Here is a 24,971-nt window from a genome sequence, read left to right on the forward strand (position 1 = left end):
ATAACATCTTCTTCTTCTGCGTTCGACGGTTATGTCTAGGGTCGTAGTTCCGCTGCTGTTGTGAACTGGAACGTCGCTTTCAGGTCTTCTGACGTTCCCCAGAGCTTGGTCTCCAGTGTAGCTCCTTCTGGCCAGATCTGGGTGAAGTTTGTGCATGTATTCAATGCATGTTCTACTGTCTGGTCGGCCGCCCCACAATCGCACAATGCCGACTCTGCTACGCCGATCCTTTTCAGGTGCGCTTTAAAGCCGCAGTGCCCTGTACGCAGCCGGAAGATGGCAGTCTGCTCTGCACGGCTGAGGCGGTGGATGGGGTCTTGGTCTGGCTTGTAGCCTCCGTTTCTTTCTTTGAATGCTGTCTTCCAGCGATGCTTGATGAGGGTTTTGGTCTCTCGGAAGGACAGGCTGGTTTCAACAATGTCTCCTCTCATCCATCTCTCACATATTTCAAAACGATTCTGTTTTGGGTTTCATTTATTCATCCAGTTGCAAATTTTATCAATGTCTTTATACACAAAAACAACCAAAATCTGCCAAAAAAGAAACAAATTATTTAATTGTGAAAACCTGCTTTTTGCTCAGGGTGCCTTAAAATATTAATTTCCCCCTCCCTTTTTTTTTAACACTTGTAAACAATCTAGATGTTGACTGTTCATGTTCCTTTTCCATATTTAACACACCTAACCATTGCACACAAAGTAAGAAAATATCAGACAAGAGCAGTGCAAACACTAACATTAACAGTGGCACCGACACCTACAAAATTTGACACCAAAAAACAAGTGAGTAAATCTGTAATCTCCAATAAAATAACCAAAACTTATAACATCAATTTCATGGCAGGCTTACTCTAGCAATAAATACAAGAAAATATCACATTTCACAAATATGAAAAAGAAACGGAAGCCTTGTGACACATAATTCACAGACAGATAAATTTGTTCATCAACAAAAGGGAAATTGCTGTTATAAAAAGATGACTTTGAATACACAGACAGATCATTATGGCTTTAACAGGATGGATATCACTCACTTGCAGCCTAAATAACTACATTTTTACAAACCTGAACGACTACAAAAACTGCAGAAAAGTGTAGCTCAGCTACTTACAAAGACTAGAACAGGAGCAGGATAAAAAAAAAGAAAAGAAAAAAGAAGAGTCTGACTGATTTGTTTTAAATCAATGGGTCATTGTCAAAATAGAAAGGTTAGCAAATAAATATGTCTGACTTGAGATGTCACCTGCTGATTTATTCTAGCATAATTAAGATTACAGCTGAAACAAGTCATTGTTTAGTGCAGAGTACATGTAAACAGCCGATTCTCCTTAGACAGTGTGTAATTTTACGGGTCCTCAAAAATGAATCTTGACAGACTCCAGCTAGGATAACAAGCCACAACCTTTTTGATTTTAGAAACCAATGATTGATGAATGGCTTCAACTTTGACCTGTGCTAGATCAGAAATATTGTAGTCCACATACATGTACAGATCTACATGTGGCATCTCAAAGACAACCTTTTCAAGCAGCTAGAAGGTGATGTTGAATGCTATTTATGCAATTTGTCACTGAATCCTCACTCGGAGATCAAGCACACCCCATTCTCCACAAATGAAGAAAAAGGCTAACATTTATTGTTTAGAACAAGTTATACACCATTAAAAGTAAACAATTTCACACACAAAATATCTATAAACAGCAAGCAAACGTAACCCCTCTCCTCCTCCTCCCCCCCCCCCCCCTCCTCCCCGATAGCAAAAGTGAGAGACACAATGAACAGAAAGATTTATGTACAGGTGACAACACAACACAACATGACACATGACAGAGGAAGATCATTTTGCTGTCTGTGGAATTTGAGGCAGACCAAACTCATCCACGGGTACGTCTCCCTGAAATAGAAAATAAAGAAACATGATTATCAAAATGTGCTAAACTTGAGACATTGCACCACATTTCATGGTCACTCCAACCAAAATAAGTACATGAAAGTACAAAAACACTAAAACAATGCTTCACCAAGAAGGAACATCCAAGATGCATACAAGTTCAACAGCTGCAAAGTCGGTGGGGTAGTCTGTTTTGTGATAGCGTACAACTACAAGTATCATCAGTAGTACTTCGGTGCCACACAATTCTTCGTATTTGTTTTGAACCCTATAGTCAAGCTGCATGTGTACATGTGTGTGTAGCAACGCCCAAGGGAAGGAAATCATAGATGGTGCCGACTTGAAAGACCTTTCTCTTCAACCAAACTACCAGCTGATCAAATACGGATTCATTCCAGAGTACAACTGAATGTTACCAATTCTGACAAGATTCACAGCCAGACCATTTCATCCTTTGATAGACCCCAGTTATGTCCACCTTGTTCTGACTACATTTCATTCCTAGGAGTTGTTCCCCTTCCCAAACAAGTCTTTCAAAGTGTTTCACTGCACAAGCCTGAAGAAAATCGTGCAGATTTCCACAAAGTGAGGCAAAACAGATCTTCTTGCGAAAACCCCGACTACATATAAATAAACAAAGAAGTAATGAATTAGAATGGGTGTATGGTAGCGCACAGTGTTCTATAGCAAAGCAATTTCTTTGTGAAACTGTTGCACTTTTCCTCCGAAGGCACATCTCTTCTTGTGTACACAATCATGTTCCCGACCACAAATTTTGTACAGGCTTTTACATGGCATAAGAACATTCACCCAATACAAATTCACAAAAAATCTTGGCTGCTTCCTGTGCAAAGCAGACATTTTTGGTTGAATTAATTTTACAAGTGATATCTATGTCAAAATGTTTAAGTTATTTCAGCAGAAAATGCAGCCACACAATTGATTATCTTTATGTGTCGAAGTGGAATATGTGAAAGCCTGTACACTGAGTACAGATTGGGGCTTATGATTGCTTTCACAAGAAAGGTGTTATCTATAAGGCTGATGCCCTCTACTCATTTGGTGAGCACACCGGGCTAAGCAGCCCTGACAGGCAGGCAATCCACGGGAAGGGACCTACAATACACGTCCATGGGCAAAAGCAGAGGTGCAGGACCAGTGCAGTACTTTACTGCTGCACCACGTATCACACACTTCATGATGGAGCAGACCAGGAAGAAGATGTTTAAGGCAAATCCTTTGTGAAAATGTTGCATTCAACTTTAACGTATACATTTGTGACAACAATTCACTTTATATCACTCACCCGCATGCTGTCTGCTCCAGGCTCGTTGCTGGGTATAGAAGGGGCACCAATGGCATCGTCCAGGTAAGAGGCGTCTGCGTCCGCGCCGATTTCATCACCAAGAGCATCTAGCTCCGCCTCCAACTCATCGTCGTCAATCTCCGGCATTCCGTACGACCTTCCCATGACCTCTTGCACCTCGTTGGCCTGTTCCATCAGGTCTTCCATCTCGTCTTGCATATTCTGGCAAAAGGAAAAGTTGGATTGTCATTTTGTCTCTGAACACAGAATGTGGATGCCCACATGGCAGAGTAATTAAAACCATATTTAGCAAGAAGACAACTTAAAATTACTGTTTGATGTCCAACCTAAAGATGAAAGCTAGTCGCCCTCGTGGCAGGGAAAGGAAAAAGTTTGTCAAATACATGTACTTATACCAGTACTAAAATCTACTGCTGAATGCAAAAGGTCCATGGAGTTTTAGTTTCATCATGGGTGCTGAGATTATGCTTCCTAATCCTATACATGACCTATCGAGAAGTTTGTCACATATTTATTACGATGCAAAAACCACAAGTGAACAAAAGAGGAATGAACAAAGAATTCCATCATGAATGCTGAATCTACACTTCCTGTATGTCAGGCTGTGTTGAAACAGTGCCAACACACAAAATATCCAAGTAGGTTGGTCTTCAGACACATTTACTTGAATTCATCAAGCAGGATACAGCTTGGATGCAGTAAAGTTCATGCTTCACAGCCACTGTACTTTATAGGTACAAATATCGGCCTCTGTCCATCTATCTATCTCTCTAGCCTTCACACAAAATGATACACATACGTATTCGTACACATACAGACATACATGCACCACACTTACCTCTATCTGGTCAATGTTAACATCTTTGTAAGCCTTCTTAAAGTCCTTGACCCCAATCTTCATGGCATCAACCTACACAACAACAAAAAATGCATGATTAGACTCTCCAATGTTGTCAATCTGAATAACACATGCGCAACACAGCTCAATTTACTGGCCTTGATAAAAGGAAAAGTATATCTGCGGAAAACATCAGACAAAACACAAAATAAATAAGATCAGTTCAGAAAAAATGTGCAACACTTAACAAGATTCTAGCAATTAACCAACACTGTCAAAATTGAATGTTGAACTTATTATGCATATGAGCCTGTGCCAAAAGGTGATCCTTAAGATGGGACATTCACGGGCAGAATTTGAAAAAAACAACCCTGTTTCCAGTCAGAAACTCATCTGAATTTTACCCTGCACTAGTGAACAATAGGGAGATTAACTTCAAAACCTGATTGATGTGTATAAACACGGGAAGTGAAAACAAGGGCCGTCTCTGATGTGGCTTTATAGTATCAGTGTAACACATGGATCAATTGATGATAACGACAATGATTATTCTCGCTTCTTCTTACCGTAGTCTTTGTATCTTTGCATGTCTGTATGGCAAAGTTCTGCTGTTCCAGGTTGAACGACTGCTGATTCAGCTGATCTCGCTGGTTCTCATACCTGTAATAAGACAAGGCACACGTGTACAATTACAAATACACCACTCACAACAAATCATAGAACAAAGTTTGTTGAGTTGTTCCTCTCAAGTCCTTGCTATGAACCCTTCAGCTGCATAACACTTACGGTACTAAATCAAAATTGTTACTCAAGTTAACATGTCACATGACTTGTGATAGATAGATGTCACACTGGTCTTTGGGATTGCAATAAATTCTGAAGCCTGCAACTGAAAGCGTTGCGAGCAAAACCACTAGCCTTTTTGTTTGCACAGTTGCTGTGTTGTTCTCACGCCTTGGTCTTTCCGTCATTGAAGCATATTTTTTTTATTTGATGCATTAGCCAGTCAACCATTGGATAATTCTGACATGTAGAACAAGAAGGTCTAACAACTAAAAGGTCTAACAGAATAATTTTGTTGAGGCCCGGTCATGTAGACCTATACATAATCTTAATCCAGGTTCAACTGACCTATACACCGATTAACAGTTCCGCGGCCATTTTAGATTCACACATGCAGACATCTTTTTCTACGAGCACTTTTGCTTCTTCTTGCTCTTCCGGTTTCCTGTTTTTGAGAAAATGCGCATCCGCAGATAGTTTTTTCTTCTTCTTCCTGTTCTGATTGATTTGAGAAAGCGTAGATTCAGTCGGCAGAAAGTGCAATTTTGTAGTCTTTCAGCCCTGAAGTTGCTTTTGAGTGTTCCAAGAAAGAGTGTAAAGGTTCTAAGGATTACATGGGGCACACAAACACGCGATTTTCGTTTTTTTCCCCCTTTGATTTGAACGCGTGCGCAGATCATTTTTTGCGAGTATGTTTGTACTTTTTCCTCTTCCCTTCTTCGTTCCATGTAAACGCCGAAACTGTTAACTGGTGTATTGTCCTCTCAATCTGGGAACATTTTACTTTCATACAAAACACCTTCTCCAACTTATCGACGTTTACCTAAAATTTCTGGTATTTTTCTGTTGTTTATTGGAATGTACCAGAAAATGAATCACCAGTTGGTCAGCACTGCCACTTTTCATTGCATTAGCCAAGTTTTGTTTGTCAAATTCACTCACTGTGTCACTGGGACTTGGCATTTTTTCAGCATAAGACTGAGACTTTCCTGACACCCGCAAAGTGCATTTAAATTAAGGTAGTTGACACTGGACCCGTTAAATATAAATTGGTTTCTCCCAAAAGTTGGTTATTTTTTAAGTTCGATCTGTCTGCTATGCATTCAGCATAAAAAAAATATAGGGTAGTGGGTTCGTTTCGGAGCTATGAGTCTCGGAAGACAGTGCCCGTTTTGAATTTTTGACCGAAAAATCGAAAAATGGGTATGTTTTGAAAACGGCCAATTACACAAACATCTGCATAGGAATAGTCATTTAAAAAATATCACCAAAAGCAGCAATGGGCAGGTAACGAAGTGCACTGGTAAACGAAAACGTTGCGCATACTCAAACTTTGTGACGTCACGTCTTTTGCCAGAGTTTATTTTAAATTTGTTCCTCATGTTGAGGTATTTTATTGCTGGTAGCCTGGAAATAAATTACGATTTGATGAGATGGGTTGTAAACGCAAGAGCGATCAAAACGGCATTAAAAAAACCAAAAAAAACGACAGGTTGGTAGTGTTTTTAGGGGGGGTTCACTCCCTTGATTAACCCCACCCTTTGCACTATTACTGTCCAGTGTGCCTCAGAAAAATATGTGTCACGATAATGTAAAGGGCTGTTGTCCGATCATTTGTCTCAGATATGAGCCAACTAAATTATGTTTTTAAAAACCACTGTTACATATGACCTCTGTTGAAAGTCAAAGGTCACCGCAACTTTGAAAGGCCACAAGTCCGATTCAAATGTAATAAAAACGCCAATCAAAAGGTGGAGGTCACTTGTTTGATACAAGTGTAATAATAAAAATTAATAATCAAGGCTTGGTTTATAATTTTGCTTAATAGTGCGTACTGTTATTTGTTACGGTTTGAAGGCTGGGACTTTTTGAGGGTGGAATTAAAGCAATTTTTCGCCTTATGGGCCCCTTATGCCTCGAAGGACTTCAATTATTGTATTATCTGCTGCCAGCGTACAGTAGAAAGAGGGCTGCATACACAAGACACTTGTTCTTAATACTACTGGCTGTTATTCTAGTTCAAACACCGGTTTTAACATGTGGTATTCTGATGCAATCACGCTGTGAGCATCACGGGTTGGGAGACACTCTCTTACCTGCTACCGGAGCTTCAATGTTAGCTTTGGTGATTATTACAATGTCACTGGCAAAGAGAACGGCTTTGTACCGATTTCATTAGATGCCCACGTGTTTTTGACCTCGTGGTTGGGAGGCGTGTCGCATTGTTTTTATTTCTGGCGGTGTCGTCATTTTCTGACGTCATTCCGCACTTACGCTGCCTGAAAAATGTGACGTTTGTTCTATTCACGTCATTCGAATGTTCGACGTGTTCTTCTTCTTCTTCTTCTTCTGCGTTCCCTGTTCGATGTGTTCGAATTCCCAGCCTGCCAGGAAAAAATGGCGACACAACTCAGTGGCTTCCCTTTGTGTATGAAGAGTAATGTCCCTGTCTCCATTTGACCTGCCTTAATGTGCTTACTTTTCTCATCATTATCACGTGTCTAAATATTTTCAACAAAGAAATGGTTATTAAAGTTTTAAACAGTATCTAACATTGGTAGTAAGTGACAGACAGTAAAGGAACATACTTTGGAATGAAACAATACAAGAAGAAAGAACAAGTCGCGTAAGGCGAAAATACAACATTTAGTCAAGCTGTGGAACTCACAGAATGAAACTGAACGCACTGCAATTTTTCAGCAAGACCGTATACTCGTAGCATCATCAGTCCACCGCTCGTGGCAAAGGCAGTGAAATTGACAAGAACGAGCGGGGTAGTAGTTGCGCTGAGAAGGATAGCACGCTTTTCTGTACCTCTCTTTGTTTTAACTTTCTGAGCGTGTTTTTAATCCAAACATATCATATCTATATGTTTTTGGAATCAGGAACCGACAAGGAATACGATGAAAGTGTTTTTAAATTGATTTCAAAAATTTAATTTTGATCATAATTTTGATATTTTTATTTTTCAGAGCTTGTTTTTAATCCAAATACAGGGTCCCCACTGGTTTTTAGAAACAAAATTCCATGACTTTTCCATGAGCCTCAATAACATTTTCCATGACTAGATCCACAGGTCGCCATTTCCGAACACGCAAACTTTTTACGTCTTGTCACTGCCAGTTTTGACACTGGCTTGCTTTGCACTGAATTTCAGTCAGTTTCTACGCAGTGTCTCTACGATAAGCAAGTCAAGCATTTGCTACGCAGTCAGATTATCGTAATATCGGTAATGTTTGCTGGTCCTGTCATTTCACTAAACTGGACCAGCCACTGTTTGTATCCATGTGCACTTTCGTAAATTCTGTTTCGTAACCGTCACTGTGACTTGACGAACTGTCATTTTTTTCTTTCTTATTTTTTTTAAATTCCATGACTTTCCATGGCTTGAATTGAAATTCCATGACTTTCCAGGCCTGGAAAATTAAAAATCAAATTCCATGACTTTCCAGGTTTTCCATGACCTGTACGAACCCTGCAAATATAACATATTTATATGTTTTTGGAATCAGGAAATGATGAAGAATAAAATGAACGTAAATTTGGATCGTTTTATAATTTTTTTAATTTTTTTTACAATTTTCAGATTTTTAATGACCAAAGTCATTAATTAATTTTTAAGCCACCAAGCTGAAATGCAATACCAAAGTCCGGCCTTCGTCGAAGATTGCTTGGCCAAAATTTCAATCAATTTGATTGAAAAATGAGGGTGTGACAGTGCCGCCTCAACTTTTACAAAAAGCCGGATATGACGTCATCAAAGACATTTATCGAAAAAAAGAAAAAAACGTCCGGGGATATCATTCCCAGGAACTCTCATGTAAAATTTCATAAAGATCGGTCCAGTAGTTTAGTCTGAATCGCTCTACACTCACAGACAGACACACACACACACATACACCACGACCCTCGTCTCGATTGCCCCTCTATGTTAAAACATTTAGTCAAAACTTGACTAAATGTAAAAAAGAAACTTGAGGAAAGGCGAAGCAAAAAGAAGAAGTGAAAGAAAGACAGTGAACATCAAGGAAGATGAACAAAGCAACAGAAAGATTGAACTGTCTTACATTCTTTTCTGTTTGAGTACCCGCATTGCCTTTTGCTTCACCATGTTCTGCAAAACAAATAACACACGTCAGCTTGGTCCCACCAACCAGCTTTAAACATGGACAAACATTCACTTCACCTTGAAATCACACATGAGACACTCTTATAGTTATAAGTTATAAGTGTGTGTGTTGGTGACTTTAAGTCTCCGTGTGTGTGAATGAGTGTATGTGCGCCTTGAGTCGCCTGTTGGTGAGATATGTGCGCGTTATAGGGGAGAGTTACTGATATCGTACCACTTAAGGACAAACAGCTCTATAACGCAACCATTTTATGCTAGGCACTTCAAATTGTCCATAAACACTCATCTCCTGTGCCTTCAACGTTCCGTATATTGTTTTCAATGAAAAAAAACGCAAACTTGGTTTCAGTACGGATTTAAAAAAATCATCCAAATGGTACGAATTACAAGACCAGTTCTGTAATGCGTACCTGTCAGTCACTTATAACGTACTAGGGGTACGATATTAGTGACCTTGTGGTACAATATCAATAACTCTTGAAGCAGCGCTGAAGCCCATTCCGTTTGCAATGGCTGCCAGACATTTTTTCATGTCCTCTGATGTCCAGTTCGAGGGGGAAAGCATTTTTCTGAAACAACTTCAGGCTTCAGACTTCTTAATACGTACTCCTAAATGGATCATTTGGCAATTAATAGGAGGTTGTGTCATCCTGCATATCGTACCAGAAGTCATTGTTATCGTACCACCGGTACTATATCAAGACTCTGGCTGGTACGATATGCGTGACTTCGGTAGGCTGGACAATAAGTAGATCTAGCCTTCTACATGTAAAGCAAAGGCCAATGTTTTGATCCAAATGCAGCCTACACTCAACAAGGTATTAATGTATAGTCAAGTTAATTTGCTCAGTGGTGTAGTCTTTGCATAGTCACACAAATTTGTCACTACAAAAATAACATCAAAATGCGAAAAAAGTGAATTTTTCGTTCTTGCTGGTAGTTTTCTCGCTAGCTGCCATGTTGACACCGGAAGAATGCTTCTTTCCTACGAGGTTCTCCCCACACTTCAGCAGGGGCTTCAGACATTCGTCATTTCGCGGGAATGGGGGTGGTACGATATGGATAACAGGTACGCAATCAGTAACTCTCCCCTAAATATTTGTATTATTATTATTATAAGAAGTGAGTCATTCTCAGAAATGGTGGTCCAAAGTGTTACATATGTACAAAGTAAAAAATAAAGTGTCAAGAAATACAAAATTAAGTAGATGTGCAACGCCAAGGCACTGCATACCCCAGCGAAAGACAAACCTCTCTCTCTCTCTCTCTCTCAAACACACACACACACGAACACACACATACACACACACACACACACACATACCTCAAGTTACACACGTACAAAAATACACACTCACTCACTCACTCACTCACCGCACACACTTCATACACTCGCACATATAGACAGACGGACATACACACCTTTACAAACAAACACACATACACACACACATACACTTACTAGTACGCACACGCACAAACACACTTCCACCCACCCATTTTCTCTCTCTCTCTCTCTTATACAAACACACTCACACACAGGGCGGATCTGGGGGGGGGGGGGGGGGGGGTTACACGGGTTACGTAACCCCCCCACCCCCCCCCCCCAAAAAAAGAGGTAATTTATTGGCTCAGGATGCACCAGATAGCTCTATTTTGCTTCTTTGGATAAAAAAAATTTCCGGGGGGGCATGCCCCCGGACCCCCCTAGAGGCTTAGGCGCCTTCCGCGCCGTCAACATGTATCTTCGCAGTCATTTTGTAACCCCCCCCTTCAAAGTGAATTGATCCGCCCTTGCACACACACACACACATTGACTCACACAAATCTCATACACACAAAACACACACTTATACGCACATACACGGTTGGCCTAGTGGTAAGGCGTCCGCCCCGTCAGTTATGTGATCGGGAGGTCGTGGGTTAGAACCCAGGCCGGGTCATACCTAAGACTTTAAAATTGGCAATCTAGTGGCTGCTCCGCCTGGCGTCTGGCATTATGGGGTTAGTGCATGCTAGGACTGGTTGGCGGCCGGTGTCAGAATAATGTGACTGGGTGAGACATGAAACCTGTGCTGTGACTTCTGCCTTGTGTGTGGCGAACGTTATATCTCAAAGCAGCACCGCCCTGATAATTATGGCCCTTCGTGGTCGGCTGGGCGTTAAGCAAACAAACAAACAAATACGCACATAGACAGACGGACACACACACCTTTACAAACAAACACATATACACACTCATACACACACAAACATACACACAAACTCATGCACACACACATTCACACACACACACACACTCTTTCTCCCTCTCTCTCAGTCTTTCTTACACACACACACACACACACACACACACACACACACACACACACACACACACACACACACACGAGTACAGACTCAGGCACGCGCGCACACACACACACACACCCACACTAACACGTGCACAAAAGGAACACACACACACACACACACCGCGCGAGAGAAAAAGACTACAGGGAGGCATGACGTCATGATGCATTAATTGACGTCAAAAACTTTTGACCGTGACGTAATCTTCTCACGCGAGCTTTATCCATAGTCTTGAACAACCACACACAAATAGACTTGGAAAGTACAGAATTTCTACCCGTCCAAAGTGGCCTTGGGTGGTGTTTGCTGAAAAAATGGGGGCGACTATGCACCCACCGTATGTTTGTTAGTATGGTCCCAATTGTTGGTGAACTTCCATCTCCAACTGTAGCACGTAGCCGGGCACAAAGAATCCTTCTTTATCATGTATTATCGGTATGAAAATGCGTTCGTGGGATACATCCAGCTTCGCTGGGATAATTGTTTTTACTATGAAGTCTATTGTTTGCTATACATAATAATGCAAAAATTAGACAAAAAGAGTAATTGGTTGCTGAATAAGAGACATTTTAAAGTGTTGTATTTACGTGATGAATGTTGTAACATGGAAACCAAATTCCAACTTTAAACCACCGAAGCCTTCAATCCTTTGTGCATTTTTTATCAAGTCTGCAGTATTTTTGTGTTCTACCCAACACATTCTAGTTATGAAAGGTAAGGACTTCAACTAATATTGGTAAAAAAATGACATTTGGAACAAAACTAAGGTGAATGTCGCAACACAGAAACGAAATGCTTGAACCACCTTCGGTTCCTGTGCGACAGACATGAATCTGCACTGTTTGGCCTTTCCTGCCGGCAAAACCCGTCTGACCTAAAATAACTACACAAAACACAATTCGTCAGAGTTTGCTGTATTTGTTGAAAGTTCCTGTTGCGTTCAGATTACCCATTTTAAGTACTTGATGAATGTCGAACATCGACGATCAGAGGATACGAAAACTTCTTGGCTGCTTTGTTCCGCTAAACTTCGCGCTTTGAGAGACTGTTTGCACTCGATATCCTTCCGACACTACATTGTCGCCATCCGCGGTGTGTAAGTTTGTGACAAAGCTTTGCAGGCTCGACAATTAAGTAAAAACCATCTTCAGTCGTAACGTAGGTCAGGAAACGACGCCATGAGTTTCAGCAAATGATATGATTCTGGTGTTTTCTGTGAATATTTGGCTGTGATTCAAAGGACTATTTTCTTGTTCGAACTTCCTGTGCGCCAAAGAGCTAAAAGTAGCCGTGATGTGGCAAAGTCATGGAACACATTGCTGTCCGATGTTCGCGTGTCGAGTCTGGATACAATGCGTTACGACATTCATAATTTTTTGTTCGAAGCCCGTAACTTCAAATTCAGCGTGAGTTTTTGCAAAGATGTGTTGCTACGTCCAAGACTGAACTCCTGACTGTCGATTGCAGTAATTTGTTGGTGTTTGCATGTTTGCATTTAACCATGAGACTGAACATATTGTTGATCACGAAAGTCGTGTAACGCTTCGGCGATCCGGAAACGGACGAACTTCGCAATTGAAAAGCAAATAAAAACAACACCAACGTATAGAAACCTTTTTTATTGACATACAACAATGCTTTAATGTCTCAGGAATAGATTCAGATAAAAAAAAGGCGTGGTAGAAATAATTTTAATTTACTTTTTCATGATTTCAAATGTGTCCCCCCTACTCACTCTCACTGGACCACCATTTCTGAGAATGACCCAAGTATGTGGGGAAAAAACCCACCTGAAGCTAGACAACGTCCAGGCTGCGAGTGCTGGTAATGTAATGTTCTACTAATAGTATAAAAACAATTGACTTGCTAAGAATAAAATAAACCACCACAACAATGACTTTAGTTTCAATCTATATATGGCCTTAAGTCTGAAATGGTGTCCACAGCTGAAATAGCTGTGCAACCTTGGCTCTAACCTGATTTGTACATCAAAGAAAAATAAAATCCTTGTAAAGATTAATGAGACTTGTAAAAAAAAGTATAAAGTACACACCTAGAGAAACATTGTGTGCTCAGTTGTTGTTTTTAATGAAAATGTCGCCATTATCTGAAGTCAGCAGCACTACATTTTGGCCATTTTTTGTGACATGACCTTACAGCATATTGAAACATGGTCTACTCTGTCATGGGACAGAATGTCATGAATGACTTTTCACTGAGCCAGTAAAACTCAAATGTACCTTTGACAAAGCAAAGTTTTTGAATTTTGTCAGTGAGCCTGCAGAAAATGGGGAGAAAAATTTCACAGAAAGTTCATAACTATTTCCGTAAGACTTCATTTTTGTTCACTGATCAGCTCTAAATAATAATTAAAGATTGAAACCTGATATATTTTTGTAAAAAAGTATTTTACAGTATGTTTTGCAGAGGTATAAAACATAAAAAGGGTTGTTTGACTTGTTTTTGCATGTTCAAAAGTACCGTAGTTTGAAGTTTACGTGCAGATTTTCTTGTGAAAAAAGAGTTATGAACTTTCCAACCTTTTGCCTTATAAAATGAGTAAATTGACTGGTTGGGGAACACCTAGCTTTGTAATGCATTTGGATCCACTAGCAGCAGTCACACTGAAAGTTTGCATCAAGTTCATTCATTGGTGTTTGAGTAATTGAGAAATAAAAAATTCTTGTGAGAAAGTTATGAACTTTCCTACTATCTCCACTGAGAGTGTTTTTTGTCCTTAAATGCTAGCCATGAAAGTTAAGGTTGTAGTGGAACAGCAATTTTGCATATAAAAGTACATTAGATTTAGATACTAAGCAATTTTTGTCACTAAAGTCAAGCAGTATGCTTTAGTTAGCCATTTTCTCTGTGTCTTGCGCACTATTTTTATGTGAGAGTTACTAACTCATGTCAAAACCCAAAATATATGTAAAATGACTATTTTCAGTTTCCAAATTACACTGTACCATGATTTTCATCACAAAAAGAATCTACTGGCTGCTGACTGTTTCTTTCTGAAGTACTTAGCCGTTTTGTCATGAAGTTCATAACTTCACATAACTCAAGCTCATTTTTCAAGGGCGTGTTTAAAATAATGCCTTGTTAATAGCAAAAGAGTACATTTAACTTTATCTGGACATTTTGTAAGAAGTTTTCTGAATATCAACCCTCAAAATTACATTTTGATAATTCCAGCATGAATCTGGGTTGACTGCACGGTGTACATAACTTCACATCAACTGACCCTCAGCCCCACGGTGTGAAGTTATGAACACATGCCATGAGTATGATTTATACACGATAATTAATTTACTACACTAAATCACTACCTCAAATGATGTGCTGCTCTTCTCCAGAGTAGGCTGTTACAGTTTGATGTCATTTTTATTTTAATTTACCAGCAGATTTTAGTACGTAGCTTTTCAGTTAAATAAATGATGTGAAGTTATGAACACACAGTCAGCTGACATAAACACTAACTAAATAATGATTTCGGTAACAGTTTTCATGACTGAGTTTGGTTAAGTAAATCATTAAGTTGTTTAGAATTATTTGCAAGAGACTTTAGTTAGTTATTTTAGTATAAATGTGTGATTGATGTGAAGTTATGAACTTTCACAAGTTTCAAACAATTTGTTTTATTTTGGCAATTAAAATCTGATTTTGTAATATAAGTGCAGCTTTAGCCTATACTATAACTCTGTGTTCTCAGTTTGTCATTGTTTTGCAAATATATTATACAGTAACTGTACTAGAGACCAACATAACAAAAATTCTTGTGAAGTTATGCGCACGCTCACATTTTATGATTTTTGTTATCGTTTGTTTTCACAAATGTTTTACTTTTATTACTTAGTTGTATGTTGATTACAAAGAGTAGCTGGAGAGAAAATAAGATGACATATGCACTTTCTTACTTTGGTTTGAATTAGCCATAGTTTGTGATGTCACGGTGTGAAGTTATGAACTCCTAGGACATTCTAAAAAAACTTTCAGTTTCTGCCAACTCTTTGAGTCAGACAAACATTTTGGTGTATTGAAATCCTTTTGATGGTACTTTTCAAGCACATTTTGCACAAAAACAGCAAAATTGTAGATTTAATGATAACTTATGCCAATATTTGCTGTGAAAAAATTGTGACAATATTAATTTCTATAAATAATACAGATAACCAAAAAATCTTCTCCACACTTCATCTTCAAAAATTACCTTCATGTTCCAGCTCACCTTTTTCAGATTAAAAAACAAAACAAATTGTTTCCTGCCTGTATAAATTAAATTTATTATACCAATAAAAGTAAATTATGTGAAGTTATGAACTTCCCATTAATGGAGTTCACATCTGCATCATGCGTGGCCAAAACAAGTTTAACTTGCTTGAAATGCAAAGTAATTTGCTGTAGCAATTTGCTCAGATGTCTAAAACAGACCCAATACATGTAGCAACAATGATTTAACAAGTCTAAATTTTGTGACGGTGTGAAGTTATGAACTCCTGCAAACTTTTAAACCTGAATCTGTGAAGTGATCAAACATGAGTTTTCTTAAATCATAGCTGTTCCTTGCATATTTATGCTCTAAAATACATCTCTATTTTCAAAACAAAGAAAATGTTCATTTTTAAAATTGATTTTGTATGTCACAAAAATGGACACCTATTCTGACTTTGGGCCATATATTACATGTATATAATTCTTTTTTACCCCTGCTACTACCAGAAAAGTGCTTGAAACTACAGGCCTGAAAACGTTAAATGTAAACTACATCACATGCAACTTGTACAAGACATGAGTACATTTGTACTTAAAAGTGAAAGCTAAAAGTGAAAGCAATTAAATCATCTCCCTATTGAAAACTAAAAAGTCAAACACTTAATATGACATCAAAAGCAACTGCAAATCATGAGAAACTTCGGTCTAATAATGAAACAATAAAAACATTGATCATCATTATTTATGTCAATATGTGACAAACATAAACCTGTGTCCACCTACCTTTGACGGACCATCTCTCATCTTTTTCATCTGATCTCTGTACTTTCCCAGCTCTGCATCGAGACGAGCGATTTTCTTGTCAACGGACTCCCCTCGACTGTCAATCTACACACATTGACAACAATTATAATACATCAATGGCCTGATCCATTCATGTATTCAGCAAATAACACACAAATGACAAATAAACAGCAGAATAGCAATTGGCATTGTAATTCATATTCATATTCATAAGCAGAACGCAGAGAGAAGAATCAAGAAATTGATCAAGTTACTTTTTCAGGCTCACAAACTAGCAAAAAAGCATACACAAATCATTACTTGTGTACCTTTGCAAAACCCTTCCGACTCAGTAGACTGTAGTGTAGAATGAACAAAACTGAAAGTAAAAGTTTACATCAAAAGGAAAAACTTTGCAAATCATTTCATTTTCACTCACAAAGGGGGAAAATAATGAAAAATAAGACCAAGGAATGGAACTTATAACATGTTGTACAAGAAAAAAGGCAGAGCTTTATTATTCAATTACATAAATAACGAGAACTTCTGGAAAGAGATCTAAAAATAGAAAGTCACACTCAAACTCACCAACAACAAAAAAACATGTATAAAGATCGGCTGTATCAATCTCATCAAAACACTGTTGTGTGGGTCAGTTTCTTCATCTGCTCTTCACTAACCATACAAAAACTTTCAGAAAAAGAAAGGCATTATATGACAGGTTTAATAAGCAAGCCACTTTCACAAAATTTTAGTGTCAGTGTCACAGTCACGAGAACTGAATCAGTGATTGTGAAAGCTTCCAAATGTTTTGGGTACAAAATACACAACAAAAGTTTAATTTTTAAGGATTTAACGGTTTTCTTACGCCAGAAATGCAGTCTGTGAGGTTCGGTGGAGGCTCCTTTGCTTTTCCTCGCCCAAAAAGCCGATTCATTTTGAGAAGCTGGAAAAACAAACAAACAGCGTCGACGGCCTTCGTTCAGGAACTGCTCTGTTCTTCTCGATCAGCTAAGATGGACGGTACTTCCGAGGGACGGATCGTTATTCGTACTAAATTAGGAGAAATGGAAAACGTTCTGTACTTTCAAATTAATTTTACAGCTATACAATAAAATCTGTGTAGATTTTAAGAGAGTTATAAATCACTACTGCGCTGGTGAAGCGTCTAATTTGACTTAAATCGTTTTTCAAAGAATTTTCAATACAAGCAGTAACTATCGGATCCACTTCCGCGCATGCGCACAAGCACTTTACTGTAAACACAGAGAGCTCCGCGCGTGTTGGTGATTATTGTGACACACTTACAACGTCAATGTGAGTCATTATTTTACACATTATGTGTGTGTTGAAACATTTATGGCATCTTTATGCTTTAATCTAACATCTTGCATGTGTATGCAGTCTGCAATCAGATTCTTGCGCCTTTTTTAATCACTCACTGTTGACACTTGTCTTGGTGTGTCCCAATTTCAGACTCATTTGACATTTTCATTTTACTGCGATCTTTTTTCAGCAAAATCTTGATCTGGTACTTGTCTTTTCTTTCTTACTTGCTTTGTTCGGTTCATAGAACTGCCCGAGCTAGGTAGCGATCAACGTACAGTATTAAAATTGTTCTTTGTGTGCGTTTTATTACCTTTCGTCCCGTCTGGGCAATTACAGACAACTGTAACAGTGACAAAGCGAGGGTCAGGGAAATTTGTTTAGCCGGTGGTCAGTGCCGTGTTTGGTTTGTCATGCATGAAGTAGCAAAGTCACAAATGCTTGGGGTGTGGGTTTCATCACAAGGGATCCAGTTATTGGTAAGACAGGGCTTGATTTTCTTGAGTGTGTTCGTGGGTTTTCAGGCTTTATTCTCATCCTCCATGCCTGTGGAATCTATGCATGCATTTCATGGGCCCCCTTTCTTTTTGCTTGGGAGTGTTGCCACAGTGAGAATGAAAGTGTCTTGTGAACCAAACAGTACTTTAACAACATTCAAAAACACTGTATAAATCTATAATCAGACCTTTTTGTTGTTTTTCAGACCTTTCTAATAGACCTTTTCGGTATCTGAGCAGCTCTCGCGAGACACGCTCTTTGTTATGCTTTGAACATCGCGAGAACTTCGAACTTTGGCTTGTGCAGCTCGCACGAGATCGCTGTACCGCATGCTTTGCTATGCTCTGAAGTTTGCGAGAGATCACGAGAGCTTGGAATACCGATAGGTAGACCTATTCTATGGTGATTTTGGAAGAACTTAATTAAAAAAAAGATCTGTTGTTCCTTGTAAAACTCTTCAGTCCCATCCCAGTTTTTTTTTCAAACACATGAGTAACAGGTACAGGCAGAAGACAAGAGTGCTTCACAATTTCAAGTGTCTGTATGTACTTTTCTTTCACTTAATTCATGAACAACCAGTTTGGGTAGTGGTAAATCAATGAATTAATAGCTTGTAAGTTGTATTTTTAGTTGAAAGGCTGAGTAATGACCACTTACGTGATTGTCTTCACCACTCTTAATAAGTCTTATTACTTCCGTTGAATACGAGGCTGGCCAGATGAGGGCTCCTGATTCAGGTTTTTCTTGAAACTTGACTGGTTGTAGGAAGTAATCAATCATTCTTTAAGTTTCAACATGGTCAGCCCAATGTGGAATGTCTCAGTAGACTCTGGTGCAGTTTGTTTCAGGTCAAACCTCGCACTGATTAAGTGATTTCAGCATTTTAATTTATTGCTAAGAGTGAAACCTTGTGTAGCATCAGGTTATTATTGTTAACGTACACTCTGATGATGTGGTGTGTACTCAGTAGTTGTCTTCTTATACAAGTTATAGATCTACAAACAAAATGTTATAGAACTAATCAGTGTATGACATGCACGATGGCCTAGTGGGTGAGATTCTGCCTCCCATGCGGAAGGTTGATTGTTCAAATCTCAGTCACCCCCCGCGGGTTAGGAGGAGTCCCATATTGGTTGGGACGAGAAAGAATTTACCCGATGCTCCCCAGCATGTCGTAAGAGGCGACTAACGGATTCTGTTTCTCCTTTTACCCTTGTTAAGTGTTTCTTGTATAGAATATAGTCAATTTTTGTAAAGATTTTAGTCAAGCAGTATGTAAGAAGTGTTAAGTCCTTTGTACTGGAAACTTGCATTCTCCCAGTAAGGTAATATATTGTACTACGTTGCAAGACCCTGGAGCAAATTTTTGATTAGTGCTTTTGTGAACAAGAAACAATTGACAAGTGGCTCTATCCCATCACCCCCCTTCCCCCGTCGCGATATAACCTTCGTGGTTGAAAACGACGTAAAACACCAAATAAAGAAAGAAAGAAAATCTCAGTCATGCCTGGTGGGTTAAGGGTGTGCAGATCTGCTAGTGGCTTACAACACCCCCCACCCCACCCTTAGTGTGTATTAAACGCAAGCACAAGACCAAGTGTGCACAGAAAAGATCATGTAATCCATGTCAGAGGTCGGTAGGTTGTAGAAACATGAAAATACCAGGGTAAAAACTCTCAGTTTCATCCCATGAACGCAGAAGAATAATCAATACATACATTTTAGGCTCAGGCCTGTTGTCAGACTCTACAGTGCAGTATGATGACCATGAATGCACACAGATGAATATTTCTGTTTGCTCTTCAATTTTCCTCCTTCATGAGCACAATTTTTTCTGGTTTGTCACTTTGTGTCGTATAAAGATGTGATTTTGCTAGTCATTGGATTAAACAAAAGGCCAAAGGTTTCATTGAAATCAATCAAGCAGTTGTGTCCAGTCATAAAATCATTATTAAATTATGGTGTTCGACATCTTCAAAATATTTAGGTTTACTAGACCTCTGGAAGAAAAGCGTAGGGATACTTGGAGTTGGAGTTGGACTGTGGGAAAAGGAGGAAGAACTCAGAAGCTAAGATATTGGCTGAATGTAAGCCAGTGTCTGTAATGGCAAACAATTCCATTTTTGTTGTTATGTCTTGACTGAGCATTGGCATTGTAAATATATTCTTATTATTCTATGTCCATGAATGTCGCTTATGCCGCCAGGTGTATTTTTTTTTAATTGTTTGTTTGTTTGTTCGTTCATGGGCTGAAACTCCCACGGCTTTTACGTGTATGACCGTTTTTACCCCGCCATTTAGGCAACCATACGCCGCTTTCGGAGGAAGCATGCTGGGTATTTTTGTGTTTCTATAACCCACCGAACTCTGACATGGATTACGGGATTTTTTCGTGCGCACTTGGTCTTGTGCTTGCGTGTACACACGGGGGTGTTCGGACACCGAGGAGAGTCTGCACACAAAGTTGACTCTGAGAAATAAATCTCTCGCCGAACGTGGGGACGAACTCACGCTGACAGCGGCCAACTGGATACAAATCCAGCGCGCTACCGACTGAGCTACATCCCCGCCCGTTTTTTTTAATGAATACTGTTAAGATAATGCATATAACTGTATGCATGCGCTCTACGTTCCGGGGTTGATGCTTTTGGTCAGCCATTCCCTGTTTGTCCGAGAAATCTTGGAAATAAACACCAATTGTTCCCCTACCAGAAATTATTTTTGGTATGTAGTTTGGCTTTACTTGTTTTCTCTTTTGGTGGTTTGGTGCTATGTACAAATAAAATGTGTAGATCTGACTGATATTATGTAAGTGATTTGGTTGATTATGTTGCAGGCTGAAATCCATGACAAGCTCCCGATGTGGACAGTAACGAGTATCAAGCACCCCCACCTCGCAGCGCCCATCTTACACACGTCACAGCCAGCCACAGCGCTGTGCTGCATCAGTCTTCTGCGCTGTGTGCAGTCGCTGTAAGGCTTCGTCACATGCAGGAAAAGCGTTGCCCGACTTTCGTCTCTTGCCGTCGTTCTCCTCCCGACCGGCGCCAATGAGTTACCCGTGGTATGTCGGCGCTCCTAACAGCGTGTCTATCTTAGACAATGCTCCCCAGAATGGCTCCCTCACACACTCCCCAGCGGCTCTGGGTGGAGGCACTGAGTCCCCAAGCGCGACTAACCATCACCCAGCTGCAGCCGCCGGGGGGTTTCCGTCTACGTCGCCGTACCCCGCTCTGAGCGCAACTACCAGTCAACACTCGTCAGAATCGCATTCACAGTCCCCGCACGGTTTGACACATCCTAACCCTTCCTCATATCTTCCTTCTTTTGGGGAGAATTCTCTCCAGCAGCATTTGTATTCAGCCGCCAACCGCTTTGGCTCATACAACAGCGAAGGGGGCTCTTCCGCGGAACAGAACTTTGCATCTCCCTTCGCCATGCCCTCTCCCATGTTGTCTCAGTCCTACGCGATGCGATCTCAAGCCTACCCTGGAATGCCCGGCTACGCAGAGGCCACCCAGCAAGAAGTTTCACGGCTGAACGCTTTTGGAGCTTCGCCATACGGGGCGCCTAGCTTTGAAAACTACTACAGTCCGTTCGACAGTCGCGCCAACCAATCCGCAGATTCCATGCTAAGCGCCGCCGACAGAATGATCAAGGATCCGTTTGAGAACGGTGTTCCACGAGCATCCGCCAATCCGTGGGCGCAGTTTGGGGCTGATGGAAGGGAGGGGTTGTACACGGTCGGCTACTCACCTCACCCCATGAACCCTTACGGAACCCCCCTGGGGCCCATGTTCCACCCCAACTCCCACTACCGCATGGGCTACGACGCGCCCCACTTCAAACAGGAGCTGCCAGATCCTTACCAACTGGCGTCCTCCGCCATGGGATCGCGATTCTCACCACCTCAGATGATGTACAACATGGACAAAAAGTCTCCCAAGAAGAAGGACTCTTCGCCAATCCCCAAGCCTGCTACGAATCAAGACGATTCCCCTCCTGTGCCTAATAAGGCCTCGCGGTACTTTTCCGACCGGGGGATTTTTGTGTTCCGCCCGCCCGACACAGGGCCTGCCATGGGCCCCTACTCCGGTATGATGATGAGCATGGCGGACCGCTACATTATGTGTCAGAAAATGTTGTGTCAGCGCCTGTCGGATGTTGATCTGCCGCCCAAGGTGACATATGTGTACAACCCGCTCGAGTACGCGTTTGAAACGCACTACAAGTTTGTGAAGAAATACTACAACTCCCACAAGCGCATCCTCTTTCTGGGCATGAACCCAGGGCCTTTCGGCATGTCACAAAATGGGGTAAGTATGACATTTGGTAGTTTATGAAGGTCAAGTGGCAGGTATGTTCTTACTTTACGGTAATTGATTCCTCTGCTTGTGCTAGTTGCTGTGGAAGTTTTGGTAATGGTAAGCAGAAGTCAGGGTTTCTATCTATCTATGGTAAGATATGACGTAGTAGTAGTAGTAATGATAAAGGAAAAGAACTTAAAACTGATGGAAGAAATCACCAATTACCTAGAGTCATTATGCTTCTTGCAAAGAGATCTTTCAGCAGTAAAGTCATGCATGTCTTGGACTGTTGGTTAAAAGTTAAGTTAATGAATTTCCCAACTGGGTAGGGAAACACAGTTTTTGATTAAGAAGTTCTCTGCTGTCTTCTTGATTCTATGCTTAAATGTCGTTGATAGCCTTCTTATTTTAAGATAAGTTAAGCCTGTTAGTGTTAGTACAGTTTGGTCACATATATTTGATTTTGTATTTTGAACATGAGAATCTGACCGTGCTCATGTTGCCTTGTGCAGGTACCATTTGGCGAGTGCAACATCGTGACGGACTGGATGGACATTGACGGAGAGGTGTCGAAACCGGTACTGGAGCACCCAAAGCGCCCCGTCATGGGCATGGAATGCAAGCGATCAGAGGTGGGAGGAACGTTCTGTCTCTCATTACAGTGGAAACCCCCCCTTTTAAGACCTCCAAAAATCTGAGAAAATCAGGTCTTAAAAAGGAGGGCGTCTGAAAATGGGGGTACATTTACAGAAGTTATGAACAAAAAGTCTTAACAAAACCAGGGTCTTAAAAGGGAGGGAGTCTTAAAAAGGGGGTTCCCGTGTATTCCTTTCTTGGGGTCTTTCTTTTTTTTCTTCTCTGGATTACGTCATAACAGTACAACAATTTATCTTGCCAATGACGTGTGTTTAGCTTCAAGGCATATTGTGGGCACTTGGCAGCTGCATTGCTGTCTTAAAGTTAATGATAATTTCATAAAACTTTCTCTCATAGATGAATAGACAGGGGTATTAGTAATTACGATTAGAAGTTGTGGATTTTCTTCCAGGTGTACTTATACTAGGCCAACCAACAGAAGAACAATGTTACTTACTTCATGGGTCATGGGTCATAAGCAGAAACAGTGAATTTTCCATAACTCGACTGCCTTGGTTTCATAAATGAAGAATAGACTTGGAGTTGAAGACAAAGTTTTGTAAACGGGACTGTAACGAGTGAATTTGATTTTGCATTGTTAATTATGAGAAAAGATTATAACGGTATTTACTTGAGGAGAGTCTACTCCACAAATGATAGCTTCACATTGGTATGAATTGTTTTTCTCATTCTTCAGGTGTCAGGGGCTCGCTTCTGGGAGCTGTTCAGACGCCTGTGCCCTACGGCCGAGAGCTTCTTCAAGATCTGCGCCATCCACAACCTCTGTCCGCTGGCCTTCATGACGGAGACGGGCAAGAACGTGGCTCCTTCCGACATGCCCGTCAAAGTCTTGCGCCAGCTGGACTCGCTCTGCGACCAGACCTTCCTGGACGTGGTTCATCTCTTCAAGGTGGAGCACGTCATCACCGTGGGCAAGTACGCCTACACCTGCGCCCAGAAAGCCATGACGGCGCACAATATGCACGGAGTGCAGCTGCACTGCATGATGCACCCCAGCCCGGCCAATCCCTCCGCCAACAAGGGCTGGGCCGATATCGCCGAGAACCAGCTGCGAGAGTTTGGCGTCTACAACATCATCGCCGTCAATCCACAGCCCCCACCTCAGCCCGCTGCTCAGCCACCACCACCAGCACCGCCGCCGCAACAGCAGCAGCAGCAAAGCCAGCAACAACAACAACAACAACAACAACAACAGCAGCAGCAGCAACAACAGCAGCAACAACAACAGCATCAGCAGAGCCAACAGCCCTCGCATCAAGCCCCCCAGCATCATCCACACCACCCCCAGATGGCGCCAGTGCCGCACCAGGCCCAAGGCTCAGCCACACCCGCATGGTTACCCGGGCAACCCCTACAGCCACCCCAGCCAGTCCCCCCACAGCCACCCCAGCCAGTCCCCCCACAGCCACCCCAGCCAGTCCCCCCACCCCCACATGCCGGGCTACCCTACCTCCCACCCTCACAACCCCCACCACTCCCTCTCTCACCACCCCCACCCAGGGCACTACCCTGTACCTCACGTTCTGCAGAGTACTGGAGGTGTGAACCCCGTACCTGTGGGAATGGGGGCCGGGGAAATGATGGGGGACAATAACAAGCGAACTATGGACGTGATCGCCAACAATGGGGTCGTGGGGGTCGTGAGTCAAAAGCGCATGAAGTTGGACGAGGCGTGATTCATGAATTTTGAGGCGGCGAGGGGTGATTCATGATTTTTTGATTTTTTTGTTTGTTTTGTCTCTTCCCCTTCTGTCTTCATGTTGCATCTCCTGGGTATCGTCATTGAACAACTTCAAGCCTTCACTGTTTCTTAGTTTTAATTTTAATTTTTGTTCCAAGCAATTTTTAAACACGGATTATCTTGGAAAT

At 41.1% G+C, this 24,971-nt stretch overlaps 2 protein-coding genes across 2 annotated transcripts; one reads left to right on the top strand and one right to left on the bottom strand.

Moving 5' to 3' along the window:
* Positions 1-456: 456 nt before the first annotated feature.
* On the bottom strand, positions 457-17,349 carry LOC138947121 (charged multivesicular body protein 5-like). Its single transcript, XM_070318568.1, has 7 exons — positions 17,183-17,349; positions 16,315-16,419; positions 8,906-8,952; positions 4,622-4,715; positions 4,056-4,127; positions 3,197-3,418; positions 457-1,893 (listed from the first exon to the last, which is right to left on the bottom strand). The coding sequence occupies exons 1-7, from the start codon at positions 17,249-17,251 to the stop codon at positions 1,837-1,839; spliced, it is 666 nt and encodes a 221-aa protein (XP_070174669.1). The 5' UTR covers positions 17,252-17,349; the 3' UTR covers positions 457-1,836.
* Positions 17,350-17,552: 203 nt separating this feature from the next.
* Positions 17,553-24,696, top strand: LOC138946728 (uncharacterized). Its single transcript, XM_070318131.1, has 4 exons — positions 17,553-17,631; positions 20,975-22,454; positions 22,958-23,077; positions 23,779-24,696. Exons 2-4 carry the CDS (start codon positions 21,189-21,191, stop codon positions 24,694-24,696), a joined length of 2,304 nt encoding a protein of 767 aa, XP_070174232.1. The 5' UTR covers positions 17,553-17,631; positions 20,975-21,188.
* The last annotated feature ends 275 nt before the right edge of the window (positions 24,697-24,971 follow it).

Source organism: Littorina saxatilis, linkage group LG14 (genome assembly GCF_037325665.1).
Source record: "Littorina saxatilis isolate snail1 linkage group LG14, US_GU_Lsax_2.0, whole genome shotgun sequence".
NCBI classification, from domain to species: Eukaryota; Metazoa; Mollusca; class Gastropoda; order Littorinimorpha; family Littorinidae; genus Littorina; species Littorina saxatilis.

Bases quoted from the DNA above. Each gene is read 5' to 3' on its own strand.
- LOC138947121 (XM_070318568.1), bottom strand. From the start codon at position 17,251: ATGAATCGGCTTTTTGGGCGAGGAAAAGCAAAGGAGCCTCCACCGAAC. The intron at 16,420-17,182 runs GTAAGAAAACCG...CAATGTGTGTAG, and splicing joins TCACAGACTGCATTTCTGGC to ATTGACAGTCGAGGGGAGTC. The intron at 4,128-4,621 runs GTAAGAAGAAGC...GTTGTTGTGTAG, and splicing joins GCAAAGATACAAAGACTACG to GTTGATGCCATGAAGATTGG.
- LOC138946728 (XM_070318131.1), top strand. From the start codon at position 21,189: ATGAGTTACCCGTGGTATGTCGGCGCTCCTAACAGCGTGTCTATCTTA. The intron at 22,455-22,957 runs GTAAGTATGACA...TGCCTTGTGCAG, and splicing joins TCGGCATGTCACAAAATGGG to GTACCATTTGGCGAGTGCAA. The intron at 23,078-23,778 runs GTGGGAGGAACG...CTCATTCTTCAG, and splicing joins TGGAATGCAAGCGATCAGAG to GTGTCAGGGGCTCGCTTCTG.